The sequence below is a fragment of the Sinocyclocheilus anshuiensis genome, unplaced genomic scaffold (genome assembly GCF_001515605.1).
Source record: "Sinocyclocheilus anshuiensis isolate Anshui unplaced genomic scaffold, SAMN03320099.WGS_v1.1 scaffold2498, whole genome shotgun sequence".
NCBI classification, from domain to species: Eukaryota; Metazoa; Chordata; class Actinopteri; order Cypriniformes; family Cyprinidae; genus Sinocyclocheilus; species Sinocyclocheilus anshuiensis.
Window position 1 is genome coordinate 7485 of NW_015558686.1, and position 12599 is coordinate 20083.

The following is a 12599-nucleotide window of genomic DNA, read 5'->3' on the forward strand; positions in this document are numbered from 1 at the left end:
GCAGAGAACGAATCTGCTTTCTCAATAAGCCCTTCTGCTATTTTTGCTACATATTTTTAAATGTGAACCAGTGGATCGACAAAAAGCTAATGCATTATAAAAATCTAAACAATTAAGACACTAAGATATATTTATATTATATGTTATTTAATATAATAGTTAATTAATAATAATTGTTTAAATTAATATAATAATTTATATTTTCTTAAAAATTGTGTAAAGGCTGAAATGTGAAGTGCAGATCTTAAAAAGGTCTTAAATTTGATTTTTATTTTATGGTACCATTTGGAATAACTATTTTTTTAAATTAAGCCCTTTTTAACTGTCCTCTTAGATTGTTTTGAGAATGTTCTGTAGGCCAATGTTCTGTAATGTTTGTACATTCGTTTGTTGCAAATTTACAGACAATGCAATTGAGATGTTTACATTGGCTTGTCGGGGGAATATTTCTGTCCACTGACAACAAAGTTTTCCTTCTGAATTAGCATAACTGCACAAGTTTTATACTTAATAAAATCTTTAAAAGCAAATTAAATTAGTTATACTTTAATTTCCTTCAATAAAAAGGAAATTGAGTAAAACGGTGTAAAAGGAGAGTGTGGATTAGTAATCTGGCCCCTTGGTATAAAGGAGAAAAAATGCTGGCCCTCGTCACTATCAAAGTTGCCCATCCCTGATTTACATCTAACCTACGTGCTATATTAAATAAATGTTTGCGGGGAATACCCCGCATTATAAACACGAAACCTGAAAAACTAGACGATATATGCACGATCCCACACAGAAATTCAGGACCTTGTTAACTCTTTCCCCGCCAGCGTTTTTGATCATTTTCACAAAAACTTCATGGCCTCCAGAATATTTTGTTTTATGAATATCTGAACAAGCAATACATCAAATCAAAGAACAGAGTCTCTACTTTTAAACAAAACAATCAGTTTTATTCTAGCTTTAAGCATTCTTTTTTTAAATCAACACTTGAATGTCGGTAAGTTTCATAAAAAAAAGCAACATTTTGATCAAAAAGCTTCTTTATCAAAGACTACATCTGAATCATATTCAGTACTATTATCAAAGCATAGATGCAGTCGATCGCTTCCATCAACACCCCCAAAGCCTCACAGTCCTTTGCGCATCCTGGATCAACATTTCACTCGATAACATTAGGCAGTTTTCATTTATATGCTGTTTATTATTGATGGTATTATTTTTCATATGCTTCTGCTTGCATATGAATGTTCCTCGTTTTTGAGTCTTCCTCGCCTGTGTTTTTGATCAGGTGATTGTGGACTCGTTCAGGAGATGTGTAACAGCGCCCCCGAGCGTATAACAGCGAGAACGTGGAAACCCAGAAAATTCCGTGCTTGGCAGGGAAAGAGAAATAAACCTCCACGACTTTTCCAAAACTTTCTGGGTTTATTAATTTTTCCAAAACTTTTCCTGGCCTGGAAATTGCCATTTTAAATTTCCATGACTTTCCCAGGTTTTTCATGACTGCACGAGCCCACACATATGAATGGCTTCTCTCTCGTGTGAATCCTCATGTGGTTATCTTTACACGTTAGTCATTTTCCACACATTTGAATGGTTTCTCTCCTGTGTGAATTCTCAGGTGAATCTTAAGAGTGCCTTTTTGTGAGAAGCTCTTCCCACACAGTTTGCAGGTGTACGGCCTCTCTCCAGTGTGGAGTCTCATGTGAGTGCGGACACTATTTTTATAACGGAACCTCTTTCCACACTGATCACATGCGAACAGCTTCTCTCCAGTGTGATTTCTCATGTGATAATTAAGGGTGTTTTTACGCGTGAAACTCTTTCCACACAGAGTGCAAGTATAAGGTTTCTCTCCCGTGTGAACCGTCGTGTGGACTTCAAGGCTTTGTTCATCAGTGAAACTTTTTCCACACTTTCGGCAGGTGAAAGATTTCTCTTGAATGTGAATCTTCATGTGGTAATTAAAGGTGTTTTTATGTGCAAAACACTTTACACATTGGGTGCAAATGTAAGGTTTCTCTCCAGTGTGAATTCTCATGTGGACTTCAAGGCTTTTTTTTCGATTGAAATTTTTTCCACACTGTTGGCAGGTGAAAGAGTTCTCTCTAGTGTGAACTCTCATGTGATTCCTAAGGTTTAGTTCTGTTGTAACGCACTTTCCACACTGTTGACAGGTGAAACGCTTCTCTTCAGTGTGAATTCTCATGTGTTTTCCAAGGTGCACTTTTTGAGTAAAACTCTTTCCACACTGTTCACAGATGTAACGTTTCTCTCCAGTGTGAATTCTCATGTGGACTTCAAGGCTTTGTTTTTGAGTGAACCGTTTTCCACACTGTTGGCAGGTGAAAGAGTTTTCTCCAGTGTGAACTCTCATGTGATACCTGTGGGATTACAAATTTAAGAATCTGTTTAAAATATGCTGATCCTATGTTCTGACATAGCATCACCCTAAGGTTTAGTTCTGTTGTGAAACTCTTTCCACACTGTTGACAGGTGAACGGCTTCTCTCCAGTGTGAATTCTCATGTGGACTCTAAGGTTTCCATTTTGAGAGAAACTCTTTCCACACTGTTGGCAGGTGAACGGCTTCTCTCCAGTGTGAACTCTCATGTGGAGTACAAGTTTTCGTTTTTGACTAAAACACTTTCCACACTGACAGCAAGTGAATAAACTGGTTGATTTGGCCATCTGAACTCTTTTTTGTGAGGAAGTCTTTTTAGTGGATTTTTCCCTAGTCATGAAATCATGATGATTTTTGTCTTCCATCTCATTCAGCTCTTGACTCTCCACTTTCAGCACCGTGAGGTCTAAAGCGAAAAAATACAAGTTAACCCAAATTTGACTGCACAAAGCAACAGACATCCAAACCAACATACTGTAAATCAATAAAGCCAACAACATGCATGTTAGATACTACACACACTAAGCTACCAAAATAAGAGTTATCTCAGAATCTCTTCTCAATATTCTTAACTGTTCACTTTCTTTAGAACAAGTCCACAAGTCAGGATTTAAGCCAATTCGTAGCACAGAAACCTTCCTTATCACGTTCCTTACTATAGTTACATCTATCTTTTAGTGCTATTGGATCTACCAACAACATAGACCACAACATTCTCTTGGATAGCTTGAGAATTATGTTGGCATTTGTGCACAAGAATTAACATTAACATTTTATGACTAAACATGGTTTAGGTCCTATCTGTCAGACTGCTCTCACATGTACTGTATATGAAGAGATGTTTCAAACACAAGTATGGTGTACCACAGGGCTCTGTATTAGGTCCTCTGCTTTTTTCATTGTTTATGCTTCCTCTGATGGAAATTATCATTAGATTTTGCTGTTATGACAATGATTATTCAGTTTTATATTTTCTCACAACCTGACAAAACTTCTGCTTGAGCAACCAGAAGCTGGACATTACAGTTTATAAAGTTTTAAGAATCAACATTTTTCTTAAACTAACGCATCGTTTCGCTTCAGAAGGCCTTTATTAACACCCCAGAGCCATGTGGAGTAGTTTTATGATGGATGGATGGATGGATGGATACACTTTTTTCGGATTCAGAAACAGGGGCAACATTCACTGCAATCATACAGATTGGAATGGACAGGACAATGTCGAATATAACTCCAAATGTGTTCGTCTGAAAGAGGAATGTCAGACATGCCTAGGATGCCTTGAGGGCGAGTAAAACACAGGCTAATTTTCATTTTTAGGTGAACTATCCCTTTCATTATTGAACAAAAATAAATCTATACATAAGGTGCTAGACCTCAATTTAGGTACTTTTATGATATTTTCTACATATAAGGACCCAGGTGTTGTGATGACAGCTGCAACTTTACGGTTTGCAATGTTGGTACACAAAAAAAATTTACACTTGCTCTCAATCATGTGTAAATGGTATGTAAAACATCTGAATATTTTGTTTACTTTTTTTAGGCAAACTGGTGACACTGCATTTTGATAACACTATATGTACCATAATAATATTTCATGAGTTTGTTTGCCCATATGCTATGCAATATTTAAGCTACTGAGGTTATAATTAATTGGCTTGCTGTCAGCAGTGGAGGGGCTTCAACTCCAGCTCTAAGTAACTAGTGCTTGGAAAACAAGTATAAATGGCAAGATATCTAAATTATGTTGGTGGAGTCGAGGAGATGGAGGGATGCTGAAACGGCAGATGTGAGGCATATGGCCAATTATTAGTTGTAATTAATGGGTGGGGGTTACACTAATTGTGAATAAGTGTGCAAACACCCTTTTTACGAATGGCTGGAAATCATTAACATACTCATGTTTAACTATCAAATCTGAGGTTTACGATGTGTTTGTGAATCTGGAGGATAGTTTTTGAGCAGGTCCATTTTACGTGCAAATTACTACAATAATTAGCATAATTAAAGTTTAATGAATGATATTTGCATGTGACTTATTTATTGCATCATTCAATGATTATTTACTACTATTTTTGTTATCATGATGGTTTGTTCATAACTAAGTATTTTCCCCCTCTACATTTGAGGCTCTGAATATTGTTAGCTTCCTTGTGCATCGCACAAAACATTTATGCATAATAAATGTTTTACCTGTTTGCTCTTCTTGTTTCAGACTGAATACTTCTTCAACCTTCATGTCTTCTCTCTCCTCTTTAACAAACGCCATCTTTGTTTGGTCCTCAGTATCTTCATGTTTGACTCTGAATACTTCTTCAATCTTCATGTCTTCTCTCTCCTCTTTAATAAACACCATCTTTATAATAGTGCGTCTCTCAGTCGCTTCAGCAGGAGTTTATCTGTGTGTTTAAGATCTGAATAATTAACAGAAAGTAAGGTAAACCCAAACTAGATCTCTGGGGTGTCTCAATCAGCTCCATAGTTCAGTAGTTAGCACACTAGTAAGGGAGTCAGTCAGAGTTAATGCACTTAAATCACCTCATTAGCTAATAAACCCTTAAAAACTAACGCTACAAATTAATAATAGAATGCAAGTCATATCAATTTATACTTAGAAGATTACACTATTTTTTGTTATTGTCTTAAAAGACGTTTGTTCTCTTTGAATTTCCAGTGTTTTTATAAGCATTTGGTTCAGTTGAGCTTCAAAAGGCGCTGTTTTTCTCCTCACTAGCGCCGGGGACCGATCTGTGTGTTTATATCGCACTACATAGGGAGCGAAACGATGTTTATATCGCACTACACGGGGAGCGAAACGTGTTTATATCGCACTACACAGGGAGCGATACGTGTTTTTATCGCACTACAGAGAGCGAAACCATGTTTATATCGCACAACACAGAGGGCGAAACCATGTTTATATAGCACTACATAGAGAGCGAAACGTGTTTATATCGCACTACACAGAGCGAAACGATGTTTATATATCGCACTACATAGAGAGCAAAACGTGTTTATTATCGCACTACACAGGGAGCGATACGTGTTTATATCGCACTACACAGAGAGCGAAACCATGTTTATATCGCACAACACAGAGGGCGAAACCATGTTTATATAGCACTACATAGAGAGCGAAACGTGTTTATATCGCACTACACAGGGAGCGATACGTGTTTTTAATCGCACTACAGAGAGCGAAACCATGTTTATATCGCACAACACAGAGGGCGAAACCATGTTTATATAGCACTACATAGAGAGCGAAACGTGTTTATATCGCACTACACAGGGAGCGATACGTGTTTTTAATCGCACTACAGAGAGCGAAACCATGTTTATATCGCACAACACAGAGGGCGAAACCATGTTTATATAGCACTACATAGAGAGCGAAACGTGTTTATATCGCACTACAGGGAGCGAAACGATGTTTATATCGCACTACACGGGGAGCAAAACGTGTTTATGTCGCACTACACAGGGAGCGAAACCATGTTTATGTCGCACTACACAGAGAGCAATATGTGTTTATATCGCACTACACAGAGAGCGAAACGTGTTTATATCACACTACATTTATATCGCACTACACAGAGACCGAAACCATGTTTATATAGCACTACATAGAGAGCGAAACGATGTTTATATCGCACTACACAGAGAGCGAAACCATGTTTATATCGCACTACACAGGGAGCGAAACCATGTTTATGTCGCACTACACAGAGAGCGAAACGAGTTTAAATCGGGAGCGAAACCATGTTTATATCGCACTACACGGGGAGCGAAACCATGTTTATATCGCACTACACGGGGAGCGAAACCATGTTTATATCGCACTACACGGGGAGCGAAACCATGTTTATATCGCACTAAACGGGGAGCGAAACCATGTTTATATCGCACTATACGGGGAGCGAAACCATGTTTATATCGCACTACACGGGGAGCGAAACCATGTTTATATCGCACTAAACGGGGAGCGAAACCATGTTTATATCGCACTATACGGGGAGCGAAACCATGTTTATATCGCACTACACGGGGAGCGAAACCATGTTTATATCGCACTACACAGAGAGGGAAACGCTGTTTGTATCGCACTACACAGAGAGCGAAACGCTGTTTATATCGCACTACACGGGGAGCGAAACCATGTTTATACCGCACTACACGGGGAGCGAAACGTGACATAGAGAGCGAAACGATGTTTATATCGCACTACACGGAGAGCGAAACGTGTTTATATCGCACTACACGGAGAGCGAAACGTGTTTATATCGCACTACACGGAGAGCGAAACGTGTTTATATCGCACTACACGGAGAGCGAAACGTGTTTATATCGCACTACACGGAGAGCGAAACGTGTTTATATCGCACTACACGGAGAGCGAAACGTGTTTATATCGCACTACACGGAGAGCGAAACGTGTTTATATCGCACTACACGGAGAGCGAAACGTGTTTATATCGCACTACACGGAGAGCGAAACGTGTTTATATCGCACTACACGGAGAGCGAAACGTGTTTATATCGCACTACACGGAGAGCGAAACGTGTTTATATCGCACTACACGGAGAGCGAAACGTGTTTATATCGCACTACACGGAGAGCGAAACGTGTTTATATCGCACTACACGGAGAGCGAAACGTGTTTATATCGCACTACACGGAGAGCGAAACGTGTTTATATCGCACTACACGGAGAGCGAAACGTGTTTATATCGCACTACACGGAGAGCGAAACGTGTTTATATCGCACTACACGGAGAGCGAAACGTGTTTATATCGCACTACACGGAGAGCGAAACGTGTTTATATCGCACTACACGGAGAGCGAAACGTGTTTATATCGCACTACACGGAGAGCGAAACGTGTTTATATCGCACTACACGGAGAGCGAAACGTGTTTATATCGCACTACACGGAGAGCGAAACGTGTTTATATCGCACTACACGGAGAGCGAAACGTGTTTATATCGCACTACACGGAGAGCGAAACGTGTTTATATCGCACTACACGGAGAGCGAAACGTGTTTATATCGCACTACACGGAGAGCGAAACGTGTTTATATCGCACTACACGGAGAGCGAAACGTGTTTATATCGCACTACACGGAGAGCGAAACGTGTTTATATCGCACTACACGGAGAGCGAAACGTGTTTATATCGCACTACACGGAGAGCGAAACGTGTTTATATCGCACTACACGGAGAGCGAAACGTGTTTATATCGCACTACACGGAGAGCGAAACGTGTTTATATCGCACTACACGGAGAGCGAAACGTGTTTATATCGCACTACACGGAGAGCGAAACGTGTTTATATCGCACTACACGGAGAGCGAAACGTGTTTATATCGCACTACACGGAGAGCGAAACGTGTTTATATCGCACTACACGGAGAGCGAAACGTGTTTATATCGCACTACACGGAGAGCGAAACGTGTTTATATCGCACTACACGGAGAGCGAAACGTGTTTATATCGCACTACACGGAGAGCGAAACGTGTTTATATCGCACTACACGGAGAGCGAAACGTGTTTATATCGCACTACACGGAGAGCGAAACGTGTTTATATCGCACTACACGGAGAGCGAAACGTGTTTATATCGCACTACACGGAGAGCGAAACGTGTTTATATCGCACTACACGGAGAGCGAAACGTGTTTATATCGCACTACACGGAGAGCGAAACGTGTTTATATCGCACTACACGGAGAGCGAAACGTGTTTATATCGCACTACACGGAGAGCGAAACGTGTTTATATCGCACTACACGGAGAGCGAAACGTGTTTATATCGCACTACACGGAGAGCGAAACGTGTTTATATCGCACTACACGGAGAGCGAAACGTGTTTATATCGCACTACACGGAGAGCGAAACGTGTTTATATCGCACTACACGGAGAGCGAAACGTGTTTATATCGCACTACACGGAGAGCGAAACGTGTTTATATCGCACTACACGGAGAGCGAAACGTGTTTATATCGCACTACACGGGGAGCGAAACCATGTTTATATCGCACTACACGGGGAGCGAAACCATATTTATATCGCACTACACGGGGAGCGAAACCATGTTTATACCGCACTAAACGGGGAGCGAAACCATGTTTATACCGCACTACACGGGGAGCGAAACCATGTTTATATCGCACTACACGGGGAGCGAAAAGTGCTTATATCGCACTACATAGCGAGTGAAACCATGTTTATATCGCACTACACGGGGAGCGAAACCATGTTTATATCGCACTACACGGGGAGCGAAACGTGTTTATATCGCACTACACAGAGAGCGAAACGATGTTTATATCGCACTACAAGGGGAGCGAAACCATGTTTATATCGCTCTACACGGGGAGCGAAACCATGTTTATATCGCACTACACGGGGAGCGAAACGTGTTTATATCGCACTACACGGAGCGAAACGTGTTTATATCGCACTACATGGGGAGCGAAACTAGACGCAACGTGTGGATACGCTTTACTCATTAAAACGGTTAATCGCTGATATTACAAACATTACAATGTTACATTCCTTAATATCATTCCTAGTTAATTTCGCCGGTCTGTATAATACTGACTGAACGCGTTTTACTGATTTAAACACTTCGGATGAGTAATAAAAACACAAACCTTTCTTCAGCAGGATCACAGACGCGAGAGCACGCGACGCGGCCGTATGACGTCACGACGTCCCACCATAATAAAAGCCTTGTCCACACGATCAGATTTAAATAAATACGAATCATGGAGTTAAATTCAATACCTTTTAAGACCTTTTTTAAGACCGATTACATCGGCGACACTTTAACTTACATTTACTATATATTGATTGTAAGATAGCACAACTAAACAGACTTACTTCGTGATAACTCCTTATAAATACAACATAATTCAGAAGGGAACGAAGCACAAGAGAATTAATTGAGTGACTAACCAATGCAACCCAAGAAACAAGAATTCACAACTATTACATCATTTTAATTGTGCATCCCAAGCCCATGCCAGTAGAAAAACAGCCCAAAGTAGCGCAAATACCATGTCCCAAATATAAAATTGTCATTTCCATCCCTAAAATACATATTTTACAGTCACTGCTATGCACATTTATCATAAACACAGCTCAAATGCTTCCTACTAGTGTAGCCCAAAACATTTAGCACAGTTTTATTACAGGTAGAATGCAAAATGTTTCAGTACAAGCGTTTCAACCAAATGTAATTTATGCAATATTTCAAACCTTTAACCCACTGGGGAAAGTCAACCCATGGCAACAGTTTAAAAGCAGCCCAATTTCATGGAAAACAACAACAACAACCCTGCATCCAACACGAGCTGCAGAAGTCAGATTTACATTTACATTTACATTTACATTTAGTCATTTAGCAGACGCTTTTATCCAAAGCGACTTACAATTGGGTGATACATAAAGCGATTCTTCTTAAGAGGCAAACAGACACAGGAAGTGGTTGTAATACCAAGTTCTTAGACATTGTTCAAATAAGTACAAGCTAGAAAGAGAAGGAATAAATAAAGAGAGAGAGAGATTTGACTGATCACGGGTCAAAAGTGAGGAGAGATAACTGACAAGATGTTGGAGGATTTGCTCCTCAACAGACAAATATCTTTTTATCGTAAGATGTGCTCCCTTTACACAGTGCGCGCGCGGTCGCGAAATCGAAAGTGACCTGCGACTGCGAGCGCTCATTCAAAAGGGATTTAAATACCTCACATATTGATAGCAGCGCCCTGATGCACGAAAAATACATACAATATTAGAATGTTTGCGGGAGCGGACACAGAAATCGCGGGAGCGGATGGGAGCATGCGGTAATGGTCAGAAGTTCAGCGAGAGCGGGATCAACAAACCCCGCGCTATCACGCAGCGGTGCAGTCAGTCAGTGAGCGCCGTAACAGATGACGTCAAATCTTGCGGGATTCCATAAATAAACTACACAAAACACCACTATTCGGACAAATATTCCTAATGAAAAGATGACCCTGGAAAATGGCATTTAAGACTTTTTAATACTTATTAAGGGCCTTAATTTGATCTAAATTGATTTATCAACTTTTAATACCTTTTAAGACCCCGCGGACACCCTGTCGATGAAGAAGCAGAATCTCCTGACTGAACCAAATGTAATTTATGCAATATTTCAAACCTTTAACCCACTGGGGAAAGTCAACCCATGGCAACAGTTTAAAAGCAGCCCAATTTCATGGAAAACAACAACAACAACCCTGCATCCAACACGAGCTGCAGAAGTCAGATTTACATTTACATTTACATTTACATTTAGTCATTTAGCAGACGCTTTTATCCAAAGCGACTTACAATTGGGTGATACATAAAGCGATTCTTCTTAAGAGGCAAACAGACACAGGAAGTGGTTGTAATACCAAGTTCTTAGACATTGTTCAAATAAGTACAAGCTAGAAAGAGAAGGAATAAATAAAGAGAGAGAGAGATTTGACTGATCACGGGTCAAAAGTGAGGAGAGATAACTGACAAGATGTTGGAGGATTTGCTCCTCAACAGACAAATATCTTTTTATCGTAAGATGTGCTCCCTTTACACAGTGCGCGCGCGGTCGCGAAATCGAAAGTGACCTGCGACTGCGAGCGCTCATTCAAAAGGGATTTAAATACCTCACATATTGATAGCAGCGCCCTGATGCACGAAAAATACATACAATATTAGAATGTTTGCGGGAGCGGACACAGAAATCGCGGGAGCGGATGGGAGCATGCGGTAATGGTCAGAAATTCAGCGACACGATGTACACGATGTAACTACAGAAGAGTCAAGTAATTGTTCTCCAAACCATCAGAAAGCAGCAGTGGGAGGAAGTAGTAGTTTGTCAAACAGTTGTTTCGTGAGAAGTTTGTGAATAAATGGATTTATTTTCACATATAAACAGATTAGGTGGTAATTTTGGAGGACACGTGAAAATGTTTTTGACTACACTTCTTAAACCCACACAAAAGAATTCAAAGAATCGTGTAAAATGCAGTAAACTTGAGATTATGATTTGTGACATTAAAACAAACCATATGAATATGATAACATATGTATAACACTAAATTAAATAATGCTTTATTATGTTTTTTTTTAATTCATTAAAAATGTTCTTTTAATTAATGTATATATTTAACATGGACCATTACTTTATTCATTATTTTTGATATTACAGGCTCATTTTGTAAATGTAAGCTTTTTAAAATTTTTAAGACAAGTGCAAAAATGAAAAATTTGTCACATTTACAAAATCAGGTGATTGTGTTCACCCATCTATGCAAATGTATGATTATGTAGAGGTAATTAGGTTAACCACAAAAAATCTTAAATGCTATCTAAATGAATTCTAATTTTAACATTCAAATTTTAGATAAACTTTCTCATTTGAATAAACTTAACATGAATTAAATATGCTTTTTTTTGTTGGTAGTTTTGTATTCTCTAAGAGGTATGTAAAATGAAAACAAAAGTTTCTAAGCAGTTGTACACATTGAAATGTGTTTGTGTTTGTTTTTTTGTTTCTTTCTCCAGAATAGGTCCAGATAGATATCAGCCTATAGGGATACTTGCACTGGATGGCCAATTTCACATGTATTTTGTGTATTTTCAAAATACAAAATACATTTTTCCACACAGCATTTTGTATTTGTATTTAAATACATTTTTCCACACAGTATTTTGTATTTTTATTTTAAATACATTTTCATGTATTTATGCCCATCTCTGACTACATTCAAGTGTACTTCTGTCATCACAGTCATCACAGCAGGATAAATCAAGACAGGGGGACCAAAGTGAAGAAAAGAGAAGAGCAGTCCATCAATCCCATCAATCCCAAATTGATTACAAACACTGCAAACTTTGAATGGAGAGAGTATAAGGCATCTCATATGCAAGCATCTTTCTCTTTCATACACAGTTCACAAGTAATCAAGTGTGTTCAAATGTGTCTGTCAACTAATATGTAATGTTTAAAGGACTCAGTCTGCTTGTATTAATTTTGGGTTGAGTGAGTGGGTGGTATCTTGGGTGAGTGAGCAGGTGAGTGAGTGAGTGGGTGGTATCTTGGGTGAGTGAGTGGTATCTTGGGTGAGTGAGCAGGTGAGTGAGCGAGTGGGTGGGATCTTGGGTGAGTGAGAGGGAGGTTG

The 12599-nt window shown here is 39.4% G+C and overlaps 2 protein-coding genes across 2 annotated transcripts; both read right to left on the minus strand.

Annotated features, from left to right (window-relative positions):
• Positions 1–1253: 1253 nt before the first annotated feature.
• Positions 1254–2284, minus strand: LOC107681343 (gastrula zinc finger protein XlCGF26.1-like; the record flags this gene model as incomplete). Its single annotated transcript, XM_016477621.1, has 1 exon — positions 1254–2284. A coding segment is annotated over one exon (723 nt), but the record flags the coding sequence as incomplete, so codon positions are not given.
• Positions 2285–2449: 165 nt separating this feature from the next.
• On the minus strand, positions 2450–9124 carry LOC107681336 (zinc finger and SCAN domain-containing protein 21-like). Its single transcript, XM_016477615.1, has 4 exons — positions 9063–9124; positions 4591–4811; positions 2526–2800; positions 2450–2455 (listed from the first exon to the last, which is right to left on the minus strand). The coding sequence occupies exons 2-4, from the start codon at positions 4751–4753 to the stop codon at positions 2450–2452; spliced, it is 444 nt and encodes a 147-aa protein (XP_016333101.1). The 5' UTR covers positions 4754–4811; positions 9063–9124.
• Positions 9125–12599: the final 3475 nt, after the last annotated feature.

What these genes read in the sequence shown, in the direction of transcription:
- LOC107681336 (XM_016477615.1), bottom strand. Translation starts at nt 4,753, where the DNA reads ATGGTGTTTATTAAAGAGGAGAGAGAAGACATGAAGATTGAAGAAGTA. An exon ending in GAAACAAGAAGAGCAAACAG is followed by an intron (nt 2,801 to 4,590) that starts GTAAAACATTTA and finishes TTTTCGCTTTAG; the next exon opens with ACCTCACGGTGCTGAAAGTG.